This window comes from Micromys minutus (assembly GCF_963924665.1).
Source record: "Micromys minutus genome assembly, chromosome: 15".
NCBI lineage: Eukaryota > Metazoa > Chordata > Mammalia > Rodentia > Muridae > Micromys > Micromys minutus.
Genome location: NC_137984.1, coordinates 13,903,399 through 13,917,227, shown reverse-complemented (window position 1 = coordinate 13,917,227; position 13,829 = coordinate 13,903,399). Strand labels below are relative to the sequence as shown.

At 48.0% G+C, this 13,829-nt stretch overlaps 1 protein-coding gene across 1 annotated transcript in view; it reads left to right on the top strand.

Moving 5' to 3' along the window:
- The window catches only part of ZNF704 (zinc finger protein 704), a gene marked incomplete at both ends in the record, with an annotated part of 155,148 nt that overhangs the window by 128,613 nt on the left and 12,706 nt on the right, over positions 1–13,829 (top strand). The window contains 2 exons of the mRNA XM_080929322.1: positions 2,566–2,669; positions 6,058–6,284. Coding sequence (XP_080785448.1) covers positions 2,566–2,669; positions 6,058–6,284 — 331 coding nt within the window. The remainder of the gene's footprint in view (positions 1–2,565; positions 2,670–6,057; positions 6,285–13,829) is intronic.

Below are 13,829 nucleotides of genomic sequence, written 5' to 3'. Positions count from 1 at the left end.
GGAATGTGAGTTTGCACACCACTCAGGGGAGCATGAAGGTGCTTCACCCCCCGTCCTTGGTTCTGCTTCTCTGTAGGAAACCAGCATCACCTTTCGCTGGGTGTGAGGATGCTGTACACTGTGATGAACAGAAAACTTGTGCAGCCACAGCTGAGTGTGTGTGCAGGATTTTCTGCCTCTGAGCTTGTGCCGTTGTCTTGTAAGTTTCCACGGAAGCAATTTTATGGTCTCGGCTCCTGCTTGCTTATAGAAGCATTCTTATTTGCCAGGCACTGAATAAAATAATTTACCATTTGATGGAGCAGTTTAGGGAGTAAGCACATACGGACTTTGAGAAGAATTTCACAGGGAAATTTCAAAGGTTTCCATCCTCTGGTACCTTGGAATGAAAGAACTATATAGTACACGTAATAGCTTAGTATCATTGTGGAAATCAGAAAGTCAGACGATTTCTCCGTAACTTCGTGATGAAATGGATTAACAATGTGTTAGTTGCTATGACAGAAACACCCGAGGAAAACAGCCAAGAGGAGCGTTGCTTGTGGCCCCAGTTTGAGAGTTCAGCCATGGCTGCAAAGAAATCATGTGGGGCAGCTTGAGACAGGCATCCCATCTCATCTGAAGCCGGGAAGCAGAGAACAAGAAATGGTTACTCTCGGGTAGCTTTCTCCCTTTGGTTAAGTCCACCACCTTCCCTGCAGCCATGGACCGTCTCAGTCATCACCTAATCTAGTAAATTCCTCTTGGGCAGGCTTAGAGGCTTGTTGCCATCAGGATTCTAAATCCCATCAAGAAGATGAGATTAACCATCTCAGTAAAAACCCCCCACCCCATCCCACCCCACTTCACCCCACCCCATCCCATCACACCCCGTCCTGTGTAAGCAAAGAGCTATTAGGCTTTCCTCCGATGAAAGGATTTTTTCCCCCACTCAGTTGTGAAGCAGCGGTAGGAAGGTTTTGGGTCTAGAGTTCACAGTTTTTACAGATCCCACGGCACACCTGGGAAGGGAAGCCACATTTGTAGATATGACGGTCCATCGGCAGAGATGGCTTATTAATCCTCTGCTGTGCTTCTTTGGCTGTTCCCCAACTGGAAGACGATCATCTGGGGGGGGGGGGGAGTGTCATTTGGTGGACCACATACATTTTTGCCTCTTGGACTTATCTTCTCCATAGAAATAATCTGACACAAGTCACCGTGATGGCTGTCTTCCCCTTTCAAGGTCGACTGGCCAGAATTAAAGGGGAACAACCTTCCTGTGTTCTCATGCCTCATCGTCCTTAAGGAGGATGTGGAAAGTAAAACCAGGCGTGAGAGCTGAGGAGATTGTTCGGTGGTTCGAGCCCCAGAGTTCAGAGCTGAGGAGATTGTTCGGTGGTTCGAGCCCCAGAGTTCAGAGCTGAGGAGATTGTTCGGTGGTTCGAGCCCCAGAGTTCAGAGCTGAGGAGATTGTTCGGTGCTTCGAGCCCCAGAGTTCAGAGCTGAGGAGATTGTTCGGTGGTTCGAGCGCCAGAGTTCAGAGCCCTAGAAACCTAACTCACATGTGACCCCAGCCTCCAAAGGTGGAGATCCTGAGCAAGCTGGCTGGCACCACCCTGCCTCAGTGAATGAGGTAGAAGAGGCATACAGGAAGACTCCCAACATCAGCCTGGGACCGCCACACGCATGCACACAGCCCCTCCACCCTCTCACCCGCTTACATAAACACTCACACACATGCACACACAGTGTAAAGGGCAGTGGGGGACTCTCACACTTGAACTCCTCTGGATGCTTTTCTTGCCTAGTTGCTGTCCTGTCAGTGGAGGATCTTGGGAGTGTTCACGATGATACCAGAGCCAATCCAGATACCCACCCCCGAGTCCCGAAGTCACGACCTCTACCCCACTCCCAACCACCATTTTTTCATCTGCATCCTGTCAATGATCTCAGCACCTCCCTTTTCTCTTATGCCTTCCCCAAACTCCATCCTGCCTGATGCTACCTCAGCTTCACCAGTTCTAATCGTGTTATGTGCATGGCCCATTGAAAGTATTCAGTGACTCTCGTGTCCTTGTAGAATAAAGGGAAGACATTCCAATGGCACAAGGCCCAGTAGAGACAGCTCTGTTCCTCTCCTCTCCTCTCCTCTAGTGTACCACAGGCTATCACTGTTCCAAAACAAACTTCTCTCCGCTCCCAGGACTCGATCCTCCTTACCTTCACATCACCTTGGAAGTCACTCCTCAGAGACATGTAGGCCCCATGGTACCCACTGCTGATGCCCTTTACAGCACTGGCCACTGTCAGAGATTCTTCTGTTCTGTTTGTCTGTCTCATTCAGCATCTTCCTGCCTCCTCAGCACACTCAACAGATAGTTGTTGGATGAACAATGAATAAAGGTACCCTCTTCTTCCTGATGCACACGGCTTCAATCTTGACCTCTTATCTATCAATCAACTCTCAGAACATGGGATTTTCCTGAGGATTTGTTAGGAAGTACATGTGGCAGCCTGTAATGGCTTGTTTGTCCTCCATGGATAACATGACCCAGACAGACAGCTCTTCTTCCTGTTTTACAGAAAGTCTTCAGAGGAACTGGACATGGATAAGGTGACTGCCGCCATGGTATTGACCAGCTTGTCAACCAGCCCTTTGGTCAGAAGCCCCCCTGTGAGGCCTAATGGTGAGTCTGAGTCTGGACTTTGGGAATGTGTCCATTAGCACCAAGAACAAGGCCTCTCTCTCCTAGGAACCTCATTCCTCCTAGTAAGCAGTTGGTTTCAAATCAGAAAATATGTGGAAAATAGAGACCTGTGCCATCACCCTTCCTCCCCTCCTTCTCTCCCAAAGACTCCAGGATTCTGATGTGCTCACTGAAGCAACTCCCAGTTACTGAGTTCTATCACTTGTTTACTCTGTTTCAGGACATGTCTGTGCAGTACTTATGTGCCTTTTTTCTCAGGTAGCTGGAGAATGGTCTAAAGAACTTGTTTTCCCAGCACAATTTTCTTTAGACTGGACCAGTGAAGGTTGAGTAGTTTGTAGAAGCATTACCACATACTTTATAACCAAAGAGACTTACTCAGTCCATTCTTGAGCCCACTGGATATCACATACCACCTGGAAGATTTGAATATATCAACAGAATATAAATAGTGGCCATACTCCTGGAGAGTACACAGCCTCCTGGGGTAAAGACTGTCAGTCATGGCCCCGTTAATAGCTAGCACATGGACTGGGCACTGACTTGCTGTCATTATATCTCATAATATGTCTACCAACAAATGTATGAGATGCTATTATCACTACACTACAGATAGGCAAGCCAAGGCACGTGTGGACTGACTTCTAAATGGCAAAACTCTATTTCTGGTTCCTGTCTTCTTCATTCCAGATCTGCCTTTCTGATCATGCTTCATTTAATCCTCAGGACAAATCAGGAGGGCAGGCAGTAGGAGCTGGAGTTGGATGGATGATACTAGGCACTTTATCATGACAGGTCCTGTATGCCTGGCCAGAAGTCTATTTTCTGAGACTATGAGAGAGCATCTGCAGTGATCCACACAGACAGTGGAAAGCTGGGATTAGGATAACAGGCAGCATACATGCATGAGTAGGTATGTGTGTTTAAATATAGACATACACGGATGAGCTTACACTGCATGAGCACTTGTGTTGAGATGAAGTGGCCACTCTTGCTTAGTGGCCTTCAGGAACCTCCTGACAAATACCCAAATTTGCCTTTGTCAGCCAGGCAGCATGGCTAGAGGTAAAACTGGGGTACCCCCAAGACATTCTAGGAATGAGTTGGAATATTTAGAAGGAAAAGGGTATTTTAAAATTGGTCATTATTTTTACTATACAATTCTTTTTCTTAAAATTAAGAACATTTTTTCTGTTACTTTGTACTTAAAGGTCAAAATTAAAATCAACCTTTTGATTCTTCAGTTGCAAATTTCTGTTAGCTCAGCAACAAGAGCATGCCATTGCTCACTTGTTTAAAAAATAAAAAACTACTTATCGAGGTGTGGTGGCATATGCCTCTAATCTCAGCACAGGAGGGACAGGGGCAGGTGGCTCTCTGTGAATTGATGAGGTCAGGTAGGTAGGCAGACAGACAGACAGACAGACAGATGAGCTGGCCTACACAGAAACCCTGCCTCAAAATAAATAAATATATAAATAAAAACTTGGAAAAATAACTAGTCAACTACTAAATTTGATGTCTCCCATTGGTTTGCAAAAGAAAGCAAATTTTTAAGCAAGGGACGCAATTTATAACCAAGTCACTAGTTTTTGGGAGGAATGAAGTCGTTCTCCAGAATGATGGTGTATCATCGAGTTTGAGGAACCCGTCGTGGTCTTTTTCTGTGCCTGCCTGGGGAGGATTGCGTCATTCGGCGGTAGCTTTGCAAATAGTCCAGAGCCCAGCTGGGCCGGTCTGCTTCTTTGGCTCATACTCACCCACCGCAAGGAGATGCTGTAGCCTAAGAAAGTGGTCCTTTCAGTATCACTGGTCTTCCGGGGTAAAGAGAGAAGGAAGAACTCTGGCAAGCCGACACTGGAGGAACATGCTGTGCTTTCCTAGGGCCGTTCAGCTTGTGGTGCTCTCAAGGAGCAGGTGTGCATTGATGCCCTTTTAATTCTGGCAGAGGCTTTGGAGAGCTCCAGCTCCAGACTTACTGACTTCTACTCAACTTTTTGCTTGATCTAGTTGAGGAATTTTCTGGAAATGTATAATTAATTAGGTGAGGGTCATGATTCCCACAATGCTAGTCATCTATGCTGCATGAGTAATTACACAGACATTAATAGTATTTTTTAATGAGGCATTTTGGGATTTTTCTCCTCCCTCCCCCATAATTACTTTTAATATATTCACAATGTACATAAATATGGAAGTAGAAATTATATAAATGCTAATTAAGTTTGGGCATCTTGAAAGATAAAGTAAATCTACAGTGACTAAAGCCCCCCTGCTCCGACATTAACAGGAAGAAATCTCTGTATCCGACTTCAGCTGAGCACAAGTCTAGTCAGCAGGCATTGCCAGCAAACCTGATGCCACCCAGCTCGGCCACAGAGACCAGAGGATGCTCACAGTGGAGGGCATACACGCTCTGCCGCTAGACCAGGTTCTGGCCTTGGCCAGCCAGGACCATTCACTGTAGAGAGGAGACAGATGAACTTCCTGTGCTAGTGTCATATGGGGATGCTCTTTACCCTGAGTGACCGGTGCTTGAGACTGCAGACGATCTCCCTAAGATGTAGGGGGAATTTGAACTCAGGGCATGTAAGCAGAAATGGGGATTGATACGTGTGAAGGAAGATACTAGGAACTGGGGGCCAGAGGGAAGGGAAGAATGAGGGGTCATGACCTGATATGTGGGCATGCCATCAAGCCCCATATCATATAGTTTGACTTTGAAAATTAACTTTAGGGCTGTAGAGATGGCTCAGTGGTTAGAGCACTGACTGCTCTTCCATAGGTCCTGAGTTCAAATCCCAGCAACCACATGGTGGCTCACAACCATCTGTAGTGGGATCTGATGCCCTCTGCTGGTGTGTCTGAAGACAGCTACAGTGTACATATATATAAAATAAATCTTTTTAAAAAGTATTTAAGAAAAGAAAGAAAATTAAATTTAAAGGATATCAAAGCAGTCAGAGTATGAAGCCCTGGGATTTGTTTTAAGCAGCAGTGGGAACTTGCTTTAGATGCCGATCTTGAAATGACTCACAGAATCTTAATCGAATTTCTTAAGCACATATCCCAGGAACCAGTCATGAGTGATACCATCTTTAAACGGTAGAATTGGGATGGGGGGTGCAGGGCGCAGGCTTGGCCGTCAGATAGTTTGGGAAGCTCTCAGGGGCAGTCTCCCACTCAGAAAACCCAGAGACCACCAATCCCAGGAAGGAGCTGCACAGCAGAGCACTCACGTGCTGCTGTGTGACCAGCCCAGCGGCTCAGAAATAACCATGTGACCTGGGTGGGCGGGACCTTATCCTGGGCCTAAGACAGCACCCTTCACCCAGCGGCTCTCACTTGATGTCCCCTGTGCTCACAGAGGGTCTCAGCGGGTCCTGGAAGGAAGGCGCACCATCCAGCAGCAGCAGCAGTGGCTACTGGAGCTGGAGTGCTCCGAGCGACCAGTCCAACCCGTCCACACCCTCTCCTCCACTGTCCGCTGACAGCTTCAAGCCTTTCCGTAGCCCCGCTCCGCTTGACGATGGAATTGACGAGGCAGAGGCCAGCAATCTGCTCTTTGACGAGCCCATTCCCAGGAAGAGAAAGGTAGGTGGCTTGTACGCTGTGTTCTGCACTCAAGGTCCTGGTGTGAGTCCGGCCTTAGTGGTCTCTGACTGTCCGTTTCCCTAAGTAAAGAGAAAGATGACTGAAGTCTCCATGTCTGTGTCCCATCCATCTGGGTCTACATTGTCCAACACCCTGACCCTTTTTGGAAAGCTGAAACTCTAGACAAAGGCTTCCTGTGGGTACACGCTCTTAAAATACAGTATTTTTCCTTTTCTGCTTCTGTTAACCCAGGCAGGTTTTGTTCATTTTAGTACAGGTAGGAAAGATACATAAAAGTTGACTCATAAACACATCTACTTCTCTCTCAGTCAGGGGTTCTACTCCTGCACAAACATCATGACCAAGAAGCAAGTTGGGGAGGAAAAGGTTTATTCAGCTTACACTTCCATATCACTGTTCATCACCAAAGGAAGTCAGGACTGGAACTCAAGCAGGTCAGGAAGCAGGAGCTGATGCAGAGGCCATGGAGGGATGTTACTTACTGGCTTGCTTCCCCTGGCTTGCTCAGCCTGCTTTCTTATAGAACCCAGGTCTACCAGCCCAGGGATGGCACCACCCACAATGGGCGGGGCCGGGGATGGCTCCACCCACAATGGGCGGGTCACTCCCCCTTGATCACTAGTTGAGAAAATGCCTTACAGCTGGATCTCATGGAGGCATTTCCTCAACTGAGGCCCCTTTCTCTGTGATCACTCCAGCCTGTGTCAGGTTGACACAAAACCAGCCAGTACAACTTCCATCCCAAAATTCATGTTTACTAACAAAAATGTAAAGAAGAGCTGAGTCGATTGAAGTAGTAGATTAGAGAGAGCTCAGCGGACTGATGGGCGGTGCGCATGGCTGTCCTCACAGCAAGGCTCTGTAGAGATCACAATCCCAGGATGCACTTGTTTGCTCTGCCAGAGCCACCGTCCAAACCCTGTCTCTGCATTTCCCCCCCCGGAACCTTTCATTTACTATCTCCACTCCCTGGATTTTGTTTTTCTTTTCTTTTGCATTCATTTATTTATGCTGTGTGGTGTGTTTGGTTGTATATGTAGAGTTTAAACAACAGCTTGCCGGAGCTGGTCCCCCCCCTTTACAATGCGGGCTCTGGGAACTGAACTCAGATTTGGCAGCAGGCGCCTCTACCCACGTATGCTGTGGTGTTCAGTTTTATAAAAGCGTTTTTATTTCATAGGCTGCCCCAGTGCTTCTCATCCAGAGAGCATCTTAGCATTGTTTGAAAGTTATGTGAAACTGTGGTTTTTATGCTGGGTTTCAAATTTTAATGGGGGTGTCATCATTCTTAAATATGATTCATAAAGAAGGCAAGCTGCAGCCTCGGGGGTGCAGTCAGCCTTGTCCTTCCCTGGATGCGTTTGGAGACGAAACAACGAGGTGGTATTGGCCCAGCGCCCTCTCTGCCCTCTCCACTCAGTGTGCAGCCCTGAGCACTACCACGGCGCTCTGTGGGTATTCCCCAAGGATAGGGCCATCTTTACCAGAAAGGGGGGACTTTGTGCAGCATCCTGTCATTCGGGGAGGCAGGGGACCCTGGAGAGTCCATTAGATGTGAGGGCGCTCAGCGAGACTCTGGGAGATCCCTGTCAAATGATCCACAGCCATCCTCCATGCTGCCTCTAAGAAAGAGCATGGGACCCTGAGAAAGCCATCTTGGCCCTCCCGTTGTCACCTGCTTTCCGTAAACCCGGTAACACCCGTATCGCACCCCGAGGAACAGGCATGAAGTTGTTAAATGCAAGAGCATGTGTTCTAACAAACATCCGTTCCACACACTGTAAACACAGAAAGCAGAAACAAGCGTTCTCCGCACATGGGTACGGGTCACGGTTATGGACACCATCTTCTCTTTCTAACCGGAAGTGACACTGGCGTGAGGACCTTTAAAGTGTGAGGGGCCTTGCTCTTACTGAGAAGTCCTTTCTGATAATCACTATACCTACGTGTTTTGTCGCAGCAGAGCCCATGCTTTTAAACGTGGCCTTTCATTTAACCGTACGCACAGCTTTCGGTACAGCCTGACTCCCACTTTGCAGAAGCAGCCGATTAAATTTGTATGGATTGCCCCGGGGTTGTTTACGTTGTGACAGAGATGCCGTGAGCTTAGCATAAGTAATAGGGGATGCTTGTGCAGCAGAGTGAGTTATGGAATGCACCCATCCCTCAGCCCACAGAGGGGAATGGCGTGTGGGCAGCACAGTCCCTCACTATTCACTGGTCCAACGCCGCGTGGCCCGGTGGGAGCAAAGCACAGAAGGAAGTTTCAGAAGGAAGCTGAATGACTCAGACCCTTTTCCTATGTGGAGTACCCGTTCCTCAGCCACAGCAGTGAAAATGGGAGAGGTTGTTCTGGCTCTGCCGTTGGCCAGCTTTGTGAGGGAGGTCAGAGCCTAGCCAGACATCTGGTTTCAAGGAGATTGGGACTTTGAGAAGGTGCAGTTCCTGTCATGACCACAAGGTGATGCAATGACCCAAAGTATGTGCACTTGGGTACTCTTCAGGAGAAAACCAGTTCTGGAGAAGGAAAAACTACCAATTCCACAAGACCTGGAAAACACAAAGTGCTGATAACTAAGAAAAAGGCCAGATTCTTGGTCCTATCCTATCTAGATGTGATATTCTGTGTATTCTGAAGTTGGGGTGTCACCTCTGGCATATCAGCACTGTCCTCATGGGGCTGTTGTGAGGATTCCATGAAAAGGGGGGAGAGCAATAGAATGCTCCCACTAGCGCTGTGCTGTGCTTTTGCCCTTGGATGCTGAGTGGGATGGAGGCTTAGGAGCCCTGGGCATGGACCACACGCCTCCATCCTCATCCTGTATAGACAGATCAGTGGCTGGTGCCTGAGGGTGACTGTGAGCCCCTCAGTGGCCCGGTGCCCCTCCAGGTCAATGTGAGAAACTCCCTGTACTGCGGTGAGTTTGGGTAAGCTCTGGCAGAAATCGGAAGTACCCAAGGAAACCTGACTCGGGAGTCTGTATTCTGGACCAGCAACAGCATCATCCCAGAGGCACTTATAAAATCCTGGTTTCCCTCAACTTCCACTTGGTTCGTAGGTGTGGTAACCACGGGCAGTTTTACTTGGGAGTGGAGGGAGCTTGAATCCAAGCAGGAAGCCGAGAGCTAATACAGGAGCTTTGGTAGCTATGGGGTCTTAAAACATGAGTTAAGCATTTGTTGTACCCTGCACTTTTTATTTTGGGGGGTGATACTCACCCCCCCCAAACACACAGATCTACAAACCCCTCACATGTGAGTATGGTGTGTTGATTTTAACCAAATTCCAATTGTTCGATTTTACCAATGAAGACTTGGGAGCCAGATGCTGCAGATGCTGGGGTTAAGGCCTGCTAGCTCAGAGAAGTAGAGGAAGCACCCAACTGACCTTGCTCCACAGCAGACCTCCCAAAAGGATTCTCTCCAAAGCCCTCAAACTGAATGTCCCTCCCTTCTACTTCCTGTGCATCCTATCAGGAGTCCTATTGACTCCCTCTTACTGACTATGGGTTTTGTTAATAATCATATATTCGCTCCCTGTCAAATGTCTCTCGACCTATGGTTGATTTTATTTAATCTTGTTTACAATATTCAAGCAGAAAGCTCCTGGATTAAAAGTGTGTGTTAGGGCTAAATCACACACCACAACTAGAAACAGGCTTTTCCAATAACTGACATGACGTCTGGGTTTACAGTGTGATCAAACATCCTGCAACACTGGCGCCTGTCCGAATCATGGCCTGTGCAGCATTCACCCCTAATCTGCTTACCAGGAGCAGGTCGGCCTCCCAGAGCAGTGCGGTGCAGAAGCGGTCCTGATGAGGATGGGGCGAGGGCATTAACCCTAAAGTTGCACTGGGAGATTGAGGGGCTCACAGTCACCCTGAGCCACTCAGCACTGCGGTATCCATACAGAATCAGGATGGAGGCAAGTGCTCTCTTGTCTCCATGCCCAGGGTTCCCATCCCCCACCGACCCAGGGTTCCCCCCCCCTGCTGACCCAGCATCCAAGGGCGAAAGCACAGCACAGTGTTTATGACCCTTTCATCTTTTCATCTGTCTGCATTTTACTGGGATGGTACATCATCAGGAAGAGCAGCAAGCAACTAACCCAGGATAGAACAAGCACAGATAAGAGCCCTGGGCTCCCAGGGTCCTGGGTGGACCAGCCATGTGGTCCCTAGGGTGCAGGTGCTGGAGCTCCAACATCATCTGCAATTGTCCCGACCACTCCACATTCAAGACCCATCTGGTCTCGCCTGGAGTGAACAGGGTGAAACATACTCCCAGAATCCGTGGATTGAGGAAATAAATGACTAGGGATTCCTGTTAGCACAGGAAGCCTCAGGCTGCGAGTTTATCCCTAACCTGGACAGGCCGGCACCAGTAAATGCCAATCACTGCAATGCAGGCCCTGGTAGGACTCAGGGGAATTGGAAGGGTGCAGTGTTTGTACGAGGTACCAAACAGGAATGCTCACTTATTGCTAGTGGAAATTCAAAGTGTTATAACTACGGTGAAAAATAGTTTGGCGGTTTCTTACAAAGCTACAACCATACGACCCAGGAGCTCTACTGTTGCATATGTATTTGCCTAAGAAAAAAGAAAACACACACCCACAGAAAGACTCACAGACAAATGTTCACCGCTGCTTTATTCATTCACCCCGATATGAGATAGTGGCATGTTCATGTAGTAGATTACCATACTACCCAAAATGAGGAGATGCTATCAGTCTACAGAGCGGTGAGTTAATCTGTGTCGTGCTGAGGGGAATGAAGCCCCAGGAGAACACATTCTGTGTGCGCTGTGCACATGGACATCTTGATTGTTCTGTGTTTTCAAGACAACCTCGCTTCACAACCAAGCTAGCCTTGAACTCACTACCATCCAAGTGTGCCTGTGTGTTTATAAATGCTCGGGGTGGAGTCTAAGGCCCTTGCTACCTGCTAGCATTAGCAGCCGAGCCACATCCTTTTAATTTACTCAGCATGTGGGTGGCGTTACCTAATCTGTGCTTGGCCTATCTGAGTTCATTCGCTTTGCATTTATGTCATACACCTACTAATTTCATTTAATCTGCTCACTTTATGAACGAAGGGGGAAGGGAAACCCATACACATAAGATCACATATATAGAGCTGCCTTCTCAATTACGGTATAGCTGTTTCTTTAGCTTTTGTCCCTTGATAAGGATCTCAGTGACCCTGCTGACCAGAGATGCCAGGACAAGCTGAGAGGGGCACGTGTGAGGGCTACTTGACTGGCCACCTTTGCACAGGGACCTGATCCACAGTTCAGAGATTTGGACGAAGTGTCTTCCCACCACTACAGTGTACAAACACATACCCACACACTTGCATATAGTTCACATTCACCATACTGAATAGTAATACATCCCCATCAAAAAACAAAACAAAACCCAACAACAACAAAGAAAACCAATATAATACTCTAGGTTGTAACCGTGGGCCTTTCTGTGTCTGCCCCATGGAGGCTTATATTTATTTACAATGGTTTTGACCTTAGCTTAGGCTAACTCTTAATTTCTATTAATCCAGTTATACCAGTCTATGTCTGCCACGTAGCTGGCTACTTCTCCTCAGTTTCACATGTCCCACTTCCTCCAAGTCTGGGTAGAGAATCTCCCTTGCCTCCTCTCCCAGAGTCCTCTCTCTGTCTGGAAGTCCGACCTTACTTTTGCTGTAGGCCATAGGATTTTCATTTTAACCAATCAGAAGGTGCCTTAGGAAAGCAAAGGAGGACAGAGACGCATCTTTACACGGTGTACAAAGCCATCACTCCAACACTAGGCCACCCTGCTGCGGTGCTGTTCCCATGACTTCTAGACTGTCAGTTTAATGTAACCCCTAAGCCTGTCATATCCTAGTTCAGAATCAAGCCACGCCCCCTAAAGCCACGCCCCCTCAAGCCACGCCCCTCCACCAGGAATAAAACAGCTACGTTTGCCAGCCATCCCGCTAATCCTGTGCATCGGTCTAGGCTTTATCGGGAAAATAGAAAGTACTCCATATATGGCAAGTATGAAACCATTTTAAAACAGGACCATGGCAGGGTGTGGTGCTCGAGCCTTTGATTCCAGCACAGGCCAGGGAGGGGGCACACAGGCAGGCAGATCTCTGTGAGATCCTGGTCTTCACAGTGAGTTTAAGGACCGGCAGAACTGCATAGTGAGACCCTGTCTTGTGGGTGAAAAGTAGGATTGTGAGTCAGGAGTCCTGATGCGGGCCTGTGGTTCCAGTATTCTCTAGACCAGCCTGGGCTACACAGCAAAGTACTAACTCAAAAGAAAAATAAGTAAATGGGAGAGGGGGTTGAAAGGTCAAAGGTCACCAGTCACCCAGGGCACTTAGTCTTCAAGCCGTGCAGGTAAAGAATCTCCAGAATCTCTCTCCAACCCTCAGCATCAAGGAGATCATCGAAGAGCTTGCCAAGAAGCATCTGCATACCTCACACGGGACAGTTTTAGAATCCGCGTTTGCAGTGGTCTGGAGTGCCTGGCTCTTCTGGAGGTGTTAGCTGAAGCAGGGAGGTGGATGTCTGCTAACAGGGCTTCCTCTACCCTTCCCCTGTCCTTCAGCTGCTCCCTGTGAAGAGGGCCTGTGTGTGACACTTCAGGTCAGCTGACATGACTTTGATGTTCAACAAAAGCTCCTCCGGCTGGGGGTGAATTTGCAGCTGCCGCCCATGCCTTTTTGGCCTGCGCATCTGTTGGAGCCCTGAGGAGGGGCCACAGTTGAACACAGATGGGCCGTTCACACTTGGCCACTGTGACTTGGCCAGGAGCTTTGCTTGGTTTGGCTTCCTCCAGACAGCTTGGACCATGCAGCAATTTGGGCATTGTTTATTTAGCTATTTTTTTCCTCCTCCCGCGGCTTGGCTTTGCTCTGGCAGAGGAGCAAGTAGTCTGTTTGCGGACAGAGGGTTCATTTCAGCTGGATATACTGAATATATTGAAAAGAATTAAACTCCCATCAAGTGGCTGTGGCCTTGGGGGAAGCGGACCCTTGGCTTGCACAGAGCAAAGCGGCTCAAGCCCATTGAAGCTGACTGTCCTGCCATGTTTGCTTTTCTCCAAATTTAGGAAGGCACGATTAGTCAAGTCAGGTTTGGTTTGGTTTGGTTTGGTTGCAAGGCCTCACTATGTAGTTGGCCTGGCCTGGAACTCCCTGTGTGGACCAGTCTGGCTGCAAACTCACAGAGATGCGCATACCTCTGCCTTCTGAGTCCTGGGAATAAAGGACTGTGCCAGGTTGCCCAGACAAGACATAATTTTTAAAAGTTAAAAATAGGTAGCTATGGATCTCAGTGTAGATTGTTTACCAGGCACACTTGGGGCCCTCAGTTCAAATCAGTATAAGGGAAAACCAAGAAACATAACAGTAAAAAACAACAACAAAAAACAAACAAAAACCCTGAAAATAGGATATTTTTAACTTTAGAAATTAACATAAAATATAATTTTCCCAGTTTTTTTGGTTGAAGTTTGTTTGTTTGTTTGTT